This window comes from Galeopterus variegatus, unplaced genomic scaffold, assembly GCF_000696425.1.
Source record: "Galeopterus variegatus unplaced genomic scaffold, G_variegatus-3.0.2 Scaffold208, whole genome shotgun sequence".
Classification (NCBI taxonomy): domain Eukaryota; kingdom Metazoa; phylum Chordata; class Mammalia; order Dermoptera; family Cynocephalidae; genus Galeopterus; species Galeopterus variegatus.
Window position 1 is genome coordinate 251237 of NW_007726319.1, and position 16444 is coordinate 267680.

The following is a 16444-nucleotide window of genomic DNA, read 5'->3' on the forward strand; positions in this document are numbered from 1 at the left end:
ATAAGTCCAGGGCTTTAGTGAACAGAGACAAAAATATGGGTAGAAAAACAAAATACAAATGACCTGCATCCAACGAATTCTTATTAAATGTTCTTGGAAAGTTGAATTGATAGAGACTAACAAATATAGTAATGTACGTATGCTTAGAATATTTGAATCACAAATCAGAAAGAGAAGAATTAATCTTGAGATTGTTACTGGGTCCTAGTAATAACAATATGAAGAGGCAATTACAGGGTAAATATGAAAACTCAGAAACACATTTACACATAGAATGTTTGATACATTCTATCATACTACTGTGGCATCCCAGAAAATTCCCTAAAATGCTAAGTGTCCTGAGGGAAAAAAACTCATTTAAATATGACTTTAAAAGTCTTTACTTACACAATTAAAATAGAGTGTTGACAGTCTTTGGCACATATTTTTAGCAATTTTAGTGAATAAAAATATTTTATTGGGGGAGGAGAAGCTGTGGTTTCTGAATCATTTCAGATACCAGAAACTGATTGCAAAAACTTCTGGACTATCTTTTAATCATTAAGAGTTAAATGCTAGCCATAATTATAGATCCCTGCCAGTTAAGGTAAAACCATTTGCACTGCCTAAAATGACCCCAAAAAATCATTACTCCCAATCCCTATCTCAAAGACTGATGGACTTTTGCATCAACTTTTGAGAAGTGACAAACTGGAATATAAGACCATAATCTATAGCTATTTGAATACTTAGCTGAGATTACTCAGACATTCTTTTTCTATAAACACAAGCCTTTACTGAACATACGTCCCAAGAAGTTATAAAAGTAGTTGTCTTAGTTGCATCTTAAAAAGCTGGGAAAGCTAGTAAGAAAGCAAAACTGTTAATGTCAAAAGCCAATGATTTATTTTGACTGCAAATATCTTCTCTAAAATGTTAGCCTTCAGGGCAATCATAACATTGATAAAGAGATGCAGGAGGATTCTTCAGCATATAGAAATCTCAATATTTGAAAGATAATACTATTATTAGCACTTTCAAGGAAGAGAAAAATAACTGCTACACTACCCTGAAATGTCATTCATCACTAAGAAGGTACTGGCAAGATTTCTTCTGGGTTGCTTTATTGAGCAATATAGTCAGCCATGTGTTCCTGGAATCATAGTACAGGATAGTTTTCTATTGCAAAGCAGCACTAGAGAGAATCTTGTAGAAAATAAAAATCAGAAAAAATGTTTTTCAATAACTTCAATAATAATTTAGTGATTCTACCAAAATATTTGATATATCAGTAATATAGCATGATGAACGGTACTATGAGTATCTGGCCACAGGTATATTTATCAATATCAAAGATAACTACTATGGGGGCCGGCCCGGTGGCACACTGCTACAGTGCGCCGCTTGGGAGCGCGGCGGCGCTCCCGCCGAGGGTTCGGATCCCACATACAGACCGGCCGCTCACTGGCTGAGCGAGGTGCGGGCGCAACACCGAGGGTTGCGATCCGGTGGCCGGTCCCGGTCCAGTACGGGCGCGACACTGAGGGTTGCGATCCATTGCCGGTCACGAAAAAAGACAAAAAGGAAAAAAAAAAAAAAAGATAACTACTATGGGGGCCGGCCCGGTGGCACACTGCTACAGTGCGCCGCTTGGGGGCGCGGCGGCACTCCCGCCGAGGGTTCGGATCCCACATACAGACCGGCCGCTCACTGGCTGAGCGAGGTGCGGGCGCAACACCGAGGGTTGCGATCCGGTGGCCGGTCCCGGTCCAGTACGGGCGCGACACTGAGGGTTGCGATCCATTGCCGGTCACGAAAAAAGACAAAAAGGAAAAAAAAAAAAAAAGATAACTACTATGAGGGTAAGCAATAAAGTTTTCTTGTGTGTCAGAATTCAAAGTCATATCTAACTCACTTCCTCATAAATAAAAATATTGCAAATAGTTTTATCAAATAGCTACATTTTTTATGAAAAAGAAGGCAAAAATACACATAAACTTCCAATCCAAACAATCATCAAAAGTCCCAAACAGTTATCCAAAAAATACTACACTAGAAACGCACTCATGACATCTCAGACAACGGCCTAGACTTTTTATTAAATCAGGCCCAAAAAGATAATTAAAGTCATGAATTAATATAAAATGATCATGTACAGCTCAAGATTTTCACCCACAGAACAAAGCTATTACTCTTCTCTCCTAACCCATAACATATTGCTAAGAGATGAGCTGTCACAGAGGACATGGTATTCTTATGTTCTTTCAACAAATAAGTTACAAGAATTTGGGTCATTTTTGGCCTGTATGTACTTAGCCAGGTGAAGAGACAATATGGTACCAAGTTTTTCCATTAACTATTTTCTAGGCTCAAAACAACTTTTCACTGGGCTTCTTTATAAATTTCACAGATACAAGATATGAGCTATACCCTATATTCAAATCATCCATAAGATCCATGAATTTAGCCAATCAAAAATCAAATTATACTATAAAAAGTCACATTACACAAGATTTGATATACACACAACACATGCAATATCAACCCTTCTCCACCTCTTTTGTGCTCCCATACATATATTTAGTATGTATCTCTATTTTATCACTCATAAGACCATTTAATAGGCAATCTCCCCAGTATACTGTGAACTTTAAGAACCAGAAATCTATACTTTTCATCTTTGTTATCCACATAGCCTAGAAATGCTCTGGTCATAATGGTCATTCATGGAACACTGAATGAGTAAGAAAAGAATACCTATGTCACACTTGTATAGAAAACTGAAATAGACAAACAAGAAATCAGGAAAAAAGAAGGTAAATTTTAAGAACACACAAAAATAGAATCAAACAAACAGGTAGTAGGTATATCAAGAAAAAAGCACTGGTCTGGAGGGGCTGGGATACCTTCGGAATTTACATAAATTCTAATCTAGATTATGGCAATAACACATGCTATAACCTAAGCAAACCACTTTGCCTCCTGGATCTCAATTTGTTCGTTTGTAAAATAAAAGGTAAGGCTAAACGAACTCTATATTTCCTCATGTACTATGAGGAAGATTTTAAAACAGCAAGAATACTTACTCCTGGAAAAAAGTACTAACAGAACAGATCTAATATACCAGGTCAGATGATATGACTCTTGAGCAAAGGATATCAAACAGGTGGAACACACAACTACATACATAGTAATAGGTCACACCAACAGCAGCCATAGCCAACCAAGAATTATAGACACACATCCCTAATATGGAAATTACTGACATATCCACTCATTCAATATATCTAAAAAACAATCATGTTCTGCCAAAGGCAAAGGTTAGGAGATTTGAAGTGAAAGAGATATAAAGGCAAAATTTTGTTTATTACCTACTAGAAATTACAACAGTATAGATCATATCTAGCATGTATGCACATGCATATATACACACAAGACCGATACAAAAAGCGTCTTTAATGCTTTTCTGTGAATTAATAGGCTCCTTAAAATAAATCACATAATTTAATTATTCAGGCTAGAATATTTCATAGTATTTCACATTTTAGCAAAAATTAAGCTTCAACAATATGTACATCTGGATTATATTTTCTCTCTGCCCTAACAAGATGAGCCTCATTGGGACATTAAGAACAAAACATGCAGGGAATAAAAGACGTTCCTAAGCTTGAATATCAAAACAACTGACAAGCCCATGCTGCAACTTCATAATCAAAATAAATCTTTGCCTTAAAATAAATGAACCTTCTGCCTCAGATAAGAAGTAGAAATAGTAATCAATTTTGAACTTTATGACTACCAGATTCAACACAACAATATCTATAATCAATCTTTTTTAAAATATAAGCTCTGTTCTCCATACCATGCTAAATATTGTAGAAAACAAAAGAGAATTAAAAGGTAAGATCTCTGCCACACGAAAATCTTCCCAACCTTACCAGCAAGGTAGTTTCAGTTTATTGTAAACACACAGTCACATTTCTCCAATACCCTTTTCAAGGAAGGACCCAGGAAGAAAGGCGAACAATTACAATATGCATGTATATTTCAAGATATTTTAAAGCTAGAGTTGGTGTCACAAAACAAATTTTACAAACAAAACAGATCCAGATATATGGGCACAAAATACATTGCACTCAAAGGGCATTTCTACAGAAGCAATAAGTAGACAGAGCACCTTCAATGGATAATCACACATACAGGAATACTTCACAATAGAAAATAGAAATAACTTTTCAGTCAAAATCATTAAGGATGAAAACAAAACAATCAAATGACTTCTAATTTATACAAAATAAAGTTGAATGAAGATGTTAATTATTAAGGGTCCTATTAAGAGGAAAAAATCAATTTGAGAGTTTCAAACTTGAAGTTGTGTCATTTCTGTTGCTTTTTTTATTATATAAGCAATGTCTATCTGTTCCAGATAGAGGCAGGGCCACAATTGGCTACACATGTCAATTAAGTCTAAGAAAGCCCAAAAATCCCTTAAATTCAGCTATGGAACATTCCAAGGCTAGTAATTGTATACAGACTATAAATTAAATTATGGATTATAATCTACCTAAATTTTTCACCTCTATCTCCATGAATTATATCTTAAATTCCCCCTAATATCAACCGCTCAAAAAAAAAAAAAAAAAAAAATTCTAGCTCTCTTCCCCCAAACCAACATCAGCCAATCACAATTCTTCACTGTACTGGTTCCAATGTTTCATGATAGAACAATACTAAGAACTTTTCTTTACAGCCTACCAAGTACTTTCACATACATTATTTCATTTCAGACTTCCAACAATCCTATGATGTAAGGTAAGAATTATCTTTATTTCAGGCATAAGGATAGAAATTTAAGGAAGTTAGGTCCCTGGTACAAAGTTCACTGCTAGAAAGTAGTTAAACCAAGACTAGAACCCATGTGCCCTGACTCCATGTCCAATTTATATTTCACAATGTCACACAAATAAAAATAAATCTAAAAGCTATGAATTTAAAAATCTATATTTTCCTACTTAATCGAGCCCTTATAAATAACAAAGGAATTAAAATTTAGACCCTAAAGCAAATGCAAAAGGTAAAGAGAGTAGTTTAAACAATCACCTTTCTATATCAGTATATGTTAAAAAACAAATACACAGAATGTTCAAGAGCAGCTCAAATACTACAGTAAAAACACCTTAAAATTAAAAAAATAAATCTATTGTATTTACCCTACCACACCACACACAGCTCTGCATAATCATGGTGGCAGAGAAAAGTAAAGTTCACTATAAATTATTTATACTGTTCTTGGCTTAAAGAAAATAAAAATGTCCAAAAACCTTCACTTTTCCTAATCTTAACCTCCTCTTGGCTTTGCTGTACTCCAGCCTAGAGGTCTCCACAGTGGAGTACACACAACAAATCACTGAAATATAGGAAGAAATTATTACAGTGCTGCTCCCATTTTTTTAAACCTGAAAATAAGAATTCATTTTACTAATATTTACAATATAAACTGACAGTGTCACTCTCATATAAGTTCATAAATATAACTGAGGTAGAGAGTACGCTCAAAAGTTTTTCACAGTAGGGATTCCTGTTCAAGAAAACATAGTGACCACTGCTACAAACAAAGGTAAATAAGCCCTAGGAGACAGAGGACTCTAGACTACATCAAATAATCTAAGCGAGAACCTATTGAAGGTGTTCAATATCCTACAGTGCATATACAAATAAAGATTTTTAAACTGTATTTGCATAATCCACATGATATAAGAACAACTTACCTCATCCTGGACTCCACTAGTAGTAGTCAACTTGCTCCCATCAGTAATTGTAATAATTATTGCTGGCTCCAAGAAAAAAGGGTTTCTTCCCTAAAGTCAAAAAACACATTGATCACATTAAGTTTTAAATTTTGGCTTAATTTTTTTGAGTAAAAATTCAATTCTCAGAATCGAGTGTATACAATCCCCCTTTCTTGTTCATAAATTTTACATATAGTATATTCAGTCATGCATTGCTTAAGAACAGGGATATGTTCTGAGAAATACATCATTAGGTAATTTCATCATTGTGCAAACATCATAGAGTGTACTTACACAAACCTAGATGGTAAAGCCCACTACACACCTAGGATATATGGTACAGCCATTATAATCTTATGGGACCACTGTCATATATGTGGTTCATTGCTGACTGAAACATCATTATGTGGCACACGACTGCACCTGTTTGCACATTTTTTAAAAAGGTTTAGGAGGGCACATAAACTAAATAGTGGTTAACCCTGAAGAAGTGGGATTAGGTGGAGAAAAACGTGGATTTTTCACTTCTCTATGTATTGTTTTAATTTTTATAGTGAGGACTTATATTTAATTAAGAATATGTAATTTCTTAATAGGCACCTTAGCAGCTCAATTCTAATAATTTGAATTTTTTAGATACTATGAATTACAATAGTTTAAAAAAAAAAAACAGTATATTTTGGCAGCTGGCTAGTACAGGGAACAAATCCTGGACCTTGGTGTTATCAGCACCACACTCTAACCAACTGAGCTAACCCACCAGCCCAGGAATGCAAGGACAGTTCAACATACACAAGTCAATAAATGTGATACACTACATCAACAAAGTCAAGAACAAAAACCATATGATCATCTCAACAGATGCAGAAAAAGCATTTGACAAAACTCAACAGTCCTTCATGATAAAGGCTCTCAACAAAATAGGTACAGAAGGAAAGTACCTCAACATAATAAAAGCCGTATACGATAAACCAACTGCCAATATCATCCTGAATGGGGAAAAGCTGAAAACTTTCCCCTTAAGATGAGGAACAAGACAAGTATGCCCACTCTCTCCACTCCTATTTAACATAGTATTGGAAGTACTTGCCAGAGCAATTAGACAAGAGAAAGAAATAAAGGGCATCCAAATAGATAAAGAGGAAATCAAATTGTCCCTGTTCACAGATGACATGATTCAATATACAGAAAACCCAAGAGACTCTACCAAAAAACTCTTACAGCTGATCAATGATTCAGTAAGGTTGCATAATACAAAATCAACATACAAAAATCAGTAGCATTTGTATACTCCAAAAACAAACTAGAAGAAAAAGAGATCAAAAAAGCAAGCACATTTATAATAGTCACCAAAAAAATAAAATATCTACAAATAAGTCTAACCAAAGAGGTGAAAGATCCCTACAATGAGAACTACAAAACACTACTGAAAGAAATCAAAGATGACACTAAAAGATGGAAAGACATTCCTTGTTCCTGGATTGGAAGAATCAATGTGATAAAAATGTCCATACTACCCAAAACCATCTATAGATTCAATGCAGTCCTCATCAAAATACCAATGACATTCTTCACAGAAATAGAAAAAGTAAACCTAATATTCATATGTAACAACAAAAGACCCTTAATAGCCAAAGCAATGCTGAGCAAAAAAAGAAAAGCCAGAGGCATTACACTTCCTGACTTCAAACTATATTACAAATTTATAGTAGCAAAAACAGCATGGTACTAGCATAAAAACAGATACATGGACCAATGGAACAGAACAGAGAAGCCAGAAATCAACCCACGTATTTACAGCCAACTGATCTTCAACAAGGGCATCAAGAACAGACAGTGGGGAAAAGACTGCCTCTTTGGGCCGGCCCGTGGCTCACTCGGAAGAGTGCAGTGCTGATAACACAGAGGCCACAGGTTCAGATCCAAAAAAAAAAAAAAAAAAGACTGCCTCTTCAATAAATGATGCTAGGAAAACTGGATATCCATTTGTAGAAGAATGAAACTTGATCAGTACCTCTCACATATATCAAAGTCAACTCAAAACGGATTAGAAACTTAAAATAAAAGGCCTGAAATTTTAAAATTCCTAGGGGGAAACACTCCAGGATTTAGGACTGGGCAATGACTTTATGAATAACACCCCAAAAGCACAGGCAACCAAAGAAAAAATAAACAAATGGGATTATATCAGACTAAAAATCTTCTGCACAGCAAAGGAAACAGTCAACATCTTGAAAAGACATCCCACAGAATGGGAGAAGATATTTGCAAACTACGCAACCAACAAGGGATTGATATCCAGAATATACAAAGAGCTCAGACAACTTTACAGCAAAAAAACAAATAATCCAATTTAAAAATGGACAAAGGAACTGAATAGACATTTGTCAAAGGAAGACATACAAATGGCCAACAGGTATATGAAAAAATGCTCAACATCACTAATCATCAGGGAAATGCAAATCAAAACCACTCTGAGATATCACCTCACCCCAATCAGACTGGCTATTATAAGAGAATAACAAATGCTGGTGAGGATGTGGAGAAAGAGGAACCATTCTGCACTGTTGGTGGGACTGTAAATTAGTACAGCCATTATGGAAAACAGTACAGAGGTCCCTTAAACAACTACACACAGAACTTCCATGTGATCCAGCAATCCCACTACTGGGGATATATCCAGAGGACTGGAAAACATCAGGCTGAAGGGATGCCTGCACTCCTATGTTTATCACAGCTCTATTTACAATAGCCAGGCAATGGAACCAACCTAAATATCCATCCATGGATGACTGTATAAGGAAATTGTGGTATATATACACAATGGAATATTACTCAGGCATAAAAAAGAATGAAATTCTACCCTTTGCAGCAACATGGATGAGCCTGGAGAAAATTATTCTAAGTGAAACAACCCAGGTACAGAAAGAGAAATACCACATGTTCTCACTCATAACCAGGAACTAAATCCATAAATAAACATATGAACAATAAAGAGAAACAGAGGGAAAGAAAGAAACAACAAGCACAGTAATATGTTGAACTTTTAGAAACTAGAGGTGGAAAAGGGCAGGGGAGGGGTAATGAGGGTTGGTCAATGGACATAAAGAATTATTGCATATTATAATGATGAATAAGCTAACTATACTGATCTAACCACCACACATTGTACACAATTACTGAAAATCAACGTTGTACCCCACATGTATGTATAATAAATTTTCTAAAGAAAAAAGAAAAAAAAAAAAGAGGAAGGCAAGACAGTGGGTGAACATTACTATAATCTATACCTGTAATCAAAATGTGTAAACAAGTGACTAGGTATGTGGCTAGAAGGACTGTTAAGAGCTAGTTCCATGGAAATACTAGGGCTACTTTGAGCTTAGCAAATTTAACAGTAGTCCAAGATAAAAAGTTAAAATTAAGGATGGCTATCGAAAGAAAATGCTTGGAGGAATACAGTAGTCCCCCTTATCTGCAGAGGATACATTCCAAGACCCCCAGTGGATTACTGAAACCAGAGAGTACTGAACACTATACACATTGTTTTTTTACCATGTATACATACCTATGATAAAGTTTAATTTATAGATTAGACACAGTAAGAGATTAACAACAATAACTAATAATAAAACAATTATAACAATTGCTGTAATAAAAGTTATGTCAATGTGATCTCTCATTAATATTTTCAGACTGAGGTTGACTGCAGGTAACTAAAATCACAGAAAGCAAAACCACAGATAAGGGGGAACTACTGTACAAAAACAACAGGAGCAGAGGTTATGGAACACAGTGGCACAGGGCTCTCAAATGCTCTATATAAGTGGTGAAATAACTTCAATAACTTCCATTCAAATCTCTGGTGGCAACACATTTTGTGAGGGACTCAGACAAAATAATCTCACCTTTTACATATAAACAGCTCTCGTTTAAGAGGATCTGGTAGATTAAACATCTTGATCAAGTCATACAACTTATAAGTGGCATGGTGCACTTTTCAAGTTGCTGCCCAAGAAAAGAATGGTTCCAGAAGGAGAAAGCTTCCTTTGGTCAAGTAAACTTAAAATACGTTGGATATATCGGGCCGGCCCGGTGGCGCACTGGAGAGTGCGCCACTTGGGAGCGCGGCGGCACTCCCGCCGAGGGTTCGGATCCCATGTGGAGACCGGTTCCCACTCACTGGCTGAGCGCGGTGTGGGCGCAACACCGAGGGTTGCGATTCCGTTGCCGGTCCCCGGTACGGGCGCGACACCGAGGGTTGCGATCCCGTTACCGGTCAGTAAAAAAAGACAAAAAGGAAAAAAAAAATACGTTGGATATAACCTCTAGAAGATTCTGAATGCACAGCAACATTAAAATGTCACAGGAGTCTTGCAGGAAAAAAACATGAATTAATTTACCCTCCCTCCTCTATAACACTCACATTCGATGGAACCCATTGTGGGAAATATTATATTATACTATATTGCCTCTCATGCCATTCACTCTCAAAATGAATAATAAATTCTAATAATGTAGGTCTTCTCATGGACCTAGAAAGAGGCAATGTCTATTTCTACATCTGGGATTTGATCATTTCCCTCAAGCAGAATGCTTTTCCTTTTACCTGCTCACAGCCTATTCAATTCCTACTCATTCCTTAAGGCCCAGTTTAAGTCTTTCTCTTCTTCCATGAAGCCATCCTTCCCCGATTACTCTGGCCTTCAATAATCACCCTTTCCCTCTCCAAATTCTAATTGTGGTAGTGTTCAAGTATAAATTAAATTAATAAGATAAATAAAATGTTTCTTCAAACAAAATTGAATTTTGAGTGGTTTCATGGAGCACATGTTGAATTATACTTCTCTACAGCATTTCTCTTCTTCAAATAATTTTTCATTTAAATATATACTATCTTGCACAACAATATGAATATGCTTAACACTGCTGAACTATACACCTAAAAATGGTTAGGATAGTAAATTTTATGTTACATGTTTTTTACCACAATTTTTTAAAAATACACCATCTTGCATTTTTTGCTATTGTTTCATGCGTTCAAATACACTAAAGGCAAGGATCATGTGATATTTCTTCTACATCACTGACAAAGCACTGAACATAAAATATTTGAACACTTAAATATTCGCTGATTATAGCCGAATACAAACCTGACCAAGTTCACAGTACCATGTTAGATCAAAAACTGACAAAAGGAGATAAAGAAAACAAAGATGTCCTATTATCTTCAAAACTATTGTACCCTGCTTCCACTTCTAAGTTAAATCTATTTTTATTGACTTGCTGACTTTCAAAAACAAACCAGCAAAGCTCTTAAAGGTACCATGGCATGGATCAAATACTTGTAGTAGGGTCTTCTGTATCACTTCTACATTTGAACTGAGTCAAAGTCAGATTTTCTGACCAAAACTCTGACACCCATCTATTCTTATTCCTTCATAAGCACATTGAGAATTATCTTTCAGAGGCCAAAGAATTAGCCATATTTGTAATTAAAGAACAATCTACTATGTATTAGAGCCTTAAAGATGATGATGTGCACCCAAAAACTAATACACACTTTTTAAGGGCCATAATGTCTAAAAATCAGATTAAAATGTATTAAAACTTAGCAGAAAGTCTGAGTTATTAAATTTATTCAAGCTAAATTCAAACATTAAAATCAAAGCTACTTTTTTGTAAGACAACAAAACAAAGCTTCTAGTTGAAACTTTACTAAAGTCTTATAATATATATAATGCTCTCCTGCAGAGGATATGACTGAAATTATTATAATAATCAGACTTCCAATAATAACAATAAAGCACTTATATTATTGCAACTGACTCTTGAAAACCTGGTGAGGTAAAATATTCAGGAAGATTAAATGATAAAAACTCAAGGTGGCCTAGCTGGTAAGCAGTAAAGCTAACACCTTAATAAGTTGTTCCTACTCCAAATCACAGTCTCTCTGCAGCATCTGGAGGTCCTATTCGTATTGTGATTTCTTACCCACTAATTTTCAATGTATAAATCAATACACCTTCCCCCAACACAAAAACAAAGAAACAAAACACAATACACAGCAATGTTTACTTTTTCAAACTATATAACTTCAACCAACTTTCAGAGACTATACGTATAAACACAAGATAAAATAACATTAAGTTCTTTAATGGCTTTAAATTTTGGAAAACTCAGATAAGGACCAACGGTAGAAAAAAATAAAAATACTATCATCTTCATTGCACCAATTTAATTATCCCCTACCTACATACCTAAGATCCCTTCCTCTCTAAGACGAAAGAGTTTAATCAAGAATCACATGAAGAAAAGCAATAGTTACTATAAAAATCAGAAATAATGATTAAGTAAATATATATATATATATTTTTTTGAGACCGGCCGCACCGCGCTCAGCCAGTGAGCGCCGGCCATCCCCTTATAGGATCCGAACCCGCGGCAGGAGCGCTTCCGCGCTCCCAGTGCCGCACTCTCCCGAGTGCGCCACAGGTTCGGCCCAAGTAAATATAATTTAAACAGAAAGATTTTTCATTTCTTCAGAAAAAAGGTATCCCTACCTTTAAAAACATTTAAAAAAAATTTAAGTTAAGCATGAATTTCTAAATCACCAGCAGAAAGAGATCAGAACATGTTGCTCCAGGAAAGTTTTTTTTATATATATAAACACAGACACAGACACAGACAGACAGACAGAGACACACACACACACACATACTATCATCTTCATTGCACCAATTTAATTATCCCCTACCTACATACCTAAGATCCCTTCCTCTCTAAGACGAAAGAGTTTAATCAAGAATCACATGAAGAAAAGCAATAGTTACTATAAAAATCAGAAATAATGATTAAGTAAATATATATATATATATTTTTTTGAGACCGGCCGCACCGCGCTCAGCCAGTGAGCGCCGGCCATCCCCTTATAGGATCCGAACCCGCGGCAGGAGCGCTTCCGCGCTCCCAGTGCCGCACTCTCCCGAGTGCGCCACAGGTTCGGCCCAAGTAAATATAATTTAAACAGAAAGATTTTTCATTTCTTCAGAAAAAAGGTATCCCTACCTTTAAAAACATTTAAAAAAAATTTAAGTTAAGCATGAATTTCTAAATCACCAGCAGAAAGAGATCAGAACATGTTGCTCCAGGAAAGTTTTTTTTATATATATAAACACAGACACAGACACAGACAGACAGACAGAGACACACACACACACACATACTATCATCTTCATTGCACCAATTTAATTATCCCCTACCATACCTAAGATCCTTCCTCTCTAAGATGAGTTTAGTCAAGAATATATACACATATAAAACTGTTTATATATACACGTCTATAAAAAACTATATATGTATATATATATATATATATATATATATATTGTTTTGCACTGTTCCACTGCTGCCTTTTATAGTATACTTATTCTTGGTGGCTGTATAATAAATAACTGGCATCTTTCTTTTTCTATCAACAGTATTGTTTACCCAGCAAATTAAAACACAGTTTTAGTTGTCTGCCAGTATTATGTTTTCATCTTTTATAAAAAATAATTTAGAATTTAAGAGCAACTATTTTACATTTTTATTCTTAATAAGTATGTTTATAAAGTCATTTAATTTAGGGACAATCCATTAGAAAGTCCCTCAATATTCACCTTGGTTATAAAGTTATAAATAGACTTCATCATAATTATAATAAGATATCAAAAAAATTAAGGTCTGCTACGACAAAGGCAGCCAGTAGAGGGACTAAAAGTTCACTTTTGCCATGAGCAGAATAAACTCACATGTGTTACTCTCACAGCAGTGGTTCTGGCATAAAGAAATCCAGACATATCAGTAGAAAACGTAATGCAAAGTATAGTGTTCTACCTCTAGAGCTGTTTACTACTGGGAATCTTGTTGTTTAGAAAATTTGATTTTAATATTGGTCAAAAGTATCAAGTAAAAAATTTTTGCCACAAGATATTATAAAGTTAAAAACTTTCACTTCACCTAAGATTTCCTGTTATAGTTCTCTCAACAATTGGTTATCATGGTGTTAAACAATTCAATAAAGGCATAAAATCTCAATAATAATAAAATTTAAAGAATATAGTTAAGGTAAGCAGATTTTATCTACTAGAACCAATTTTATTTTTGCAAAGAAAATGCTTTTGAAAACGTTAAAACAAGTTATTTAAAAAAGAAAATAGTTTTAAAAATGTAAAAATAAGGTAATTTCCCCCAAATATAAACTAACCCACTCTAGGGATCAGAATTATTTTCATTTTACCCAAGAAATTGAAAATGTGGTGGGGGGAGGTGAAAGGAAATTTTACTGTACCGTTAAACAGGTCATAATTAATTCACTAATCACCAGAGAAATGCAAATCGAAATCACATTATCATCTCACCCCAGTTAGACTGGCCATTATTAAAAAGACTGATGAGGATGCGGGGAAAGGGGAGCTCTTCTACACTGTTGGTAGGACTGTAAACTAGCACAGCCATTATAGAAAACAGTATAGAGGTTTCTCAAACAACTACAAATAGAGCTACCACACGATCCAGCAAAACCACTACTGGGTATATATCCAAAGAAAATGGAAATCATCATGTCAAAGGGATGCCTGCACTCCCATATTCATTGCAGCTCTATTTACAATAGCCAAAATATGGGACCAACCTAAGTGTCCATCGATGCATAACTGGATAAAGGAAATATCGTATATATACACAATGGAATACTACTCAGCCATAAAAAAGAATGAAATTCTGCCATTTGCAACAACATGGATGAGTCTGGAGAAAATTCTGTTAAGTGAAATAAGCCAGGTAAAGAACAGAAATACCACATGTTCTCACTCATAACTAGCTGTTAGGAAGAAAGAGGGGGAGGGAGGGAGGGGAAAGAAAGAGGGAAGAAGGAAGGAAAGAAACAAAGAAAGAAAAGACCACAACAATACGATAAACTTTTAGAACGAGAGAACAAACCTAAGGATACTAGAGATGGGGGGAGGGAGGGAGGAGGTTTGGGAAGTGATAGGTGGGGCAAATGGCATAAAGAAATATGATTTGTAAGAATGAATATGCTAATAATAAATTTAAATTTTTAATTTAAAAAATGTAAAAATAAGGTAATTTCCCCCAAATATAAACTAACTCGCTCTCAGGATCGGAATTCTTTTCATTTTACTCAAGAAACTGAAAATGTAGAGAGGGGAGGAGTACAGAATTTTACTGTACCCTTAAACAGGTCATAACTAATTGGAAGCAAAAGGAAGGCAGCCCTGAGCACTCAGTAAGAATTGTAGTGTCTACCTCTGCTGTACGACCAAAGTGCCCAAGTTTTCTTCCAATGCCACCATGACCCACCGTATGTGCTAGTCCTTTGAACAATCCCATAAAGGATAGCCAAATGCCTGTCTGTGCGACAGTTTTCCTATGGTTTAAGGCTTCTATTAAAGGGAAAACGTACACCAAAGGTTAGCTCTGTTGCTTTCTGTGACAGCATCTTCAGTTAACTCACACCTATTACACTGTCTATGTATAATATGCCAGGAAAGTGATGGCCAACAGAATTCAACAAATGAGATGTTAAGATGGATATCCCTAGGCCACACTTGATCAGCAAGCAAGAAAAATCAAAACTCCCAGCAATAGCTTGTGCTTTCTTCAGTGTAAAACTTCCTTTTCAAGTAAACAGTAACAACAAGCAAGAATATTAAAAGATGGAAAGGGCTGCCTTGAAAGACAAGTACTACATCACTAAAGGTTCTCATGCATACACTGGAAAAGTATTTCACAGGATTGTTTAAAATGTTGTAATGATTAAATTACTAGACTAGAAGATCTCTGGGTTCCCTTTATTTACAGCTTTGTGGAATCTACATAGACACTAAAAATATGAAAGAAATGAAACCTACATTATCTATCCTACTACTTTCCTCTACTACCATACGTAAAAGAGGTGACAACTTATATTCCTTTAAAATATGAGAAACCATTTTATATTCATTTAGAAACTTTTTCTGATACTTAGCTATATATATGTCAAAATTCAGATTCTATAAAGCAAATATTAAAATATAAAAACACTAATATTAAACATAATATTCTTCTACTTTAAGTTTATTTCTATAATTGCATCTTAGGATGCAATTCATATCCAAAACCTTATTAGTCACAATATTACTGGTAATGATAAACACTGTTACAAATATTCAAACTGAGAAAAGAAGCGTCTTTTAATTCACTGCAAAGCAGTCAACTAGAATAAATAACATTCTTTTGACCACTAGTGCTTAAACTTTAGACATTTGCATACCACAGCCGCAAATTTTTCCATGTCTGCTTATTACCTGTACTAATATTTATATATTTAATATTTTTCTTTAAATCAGTTCCATTTTTAAGACTCAAACAAGAGCAGTAAGATCTATGAAATCATAGTTTTGATGTGCTAATTATATTTGTCAATCCAATAATTCATTGTCATTAATACTGTTAATTTTTTTAAAGGCTGAGGAGGTTCATTAAATTATGGGATGAATATACAACTGGTTAATTACATATTCCAAACAAAATATAATTATTTTAAGTCAATAAAGGCCTGACAGGCTTACATTTAAATCAGTATTCCAAAGCCAGAATTACAAGTTTTATGCCTGTTTTAGAATTAAGCAAGA

General features: G+C 35.0%; 1 protein-coding gene across 4 annotated transcripts in view; it reads right to left on the reverse strand.

The window, feature by feature from the left end:
* Nucleotides 1-16444, reverse strand: part of INTS6 (integrator complex subunit 6) — a 101704-nt gene that overhangs the window by 72764 nt on the left and 12496 nt on the right. For 3 of the 4 annotated variants that reach the window (XR_550032.1, XR_550031.1, XM_008565825.1), the window contains exon 2: nucleotides 5748-5837. Coding sequence is in view for 1 of the 4 variants with exons in the window: in XM_008565825.1 (XP_008564047.1) it covers nucleotides 5748-5837 (90 nt within the window). In the remaining 3 variants the exon portion in view is untranslated. Of the gene's footprint in view, nucleotides 1-5747; nucleotides 5838-16444 lie in introns of those variants that run through there. The other variant, XM_008565826.1, reaches the window with a different exon arrangement.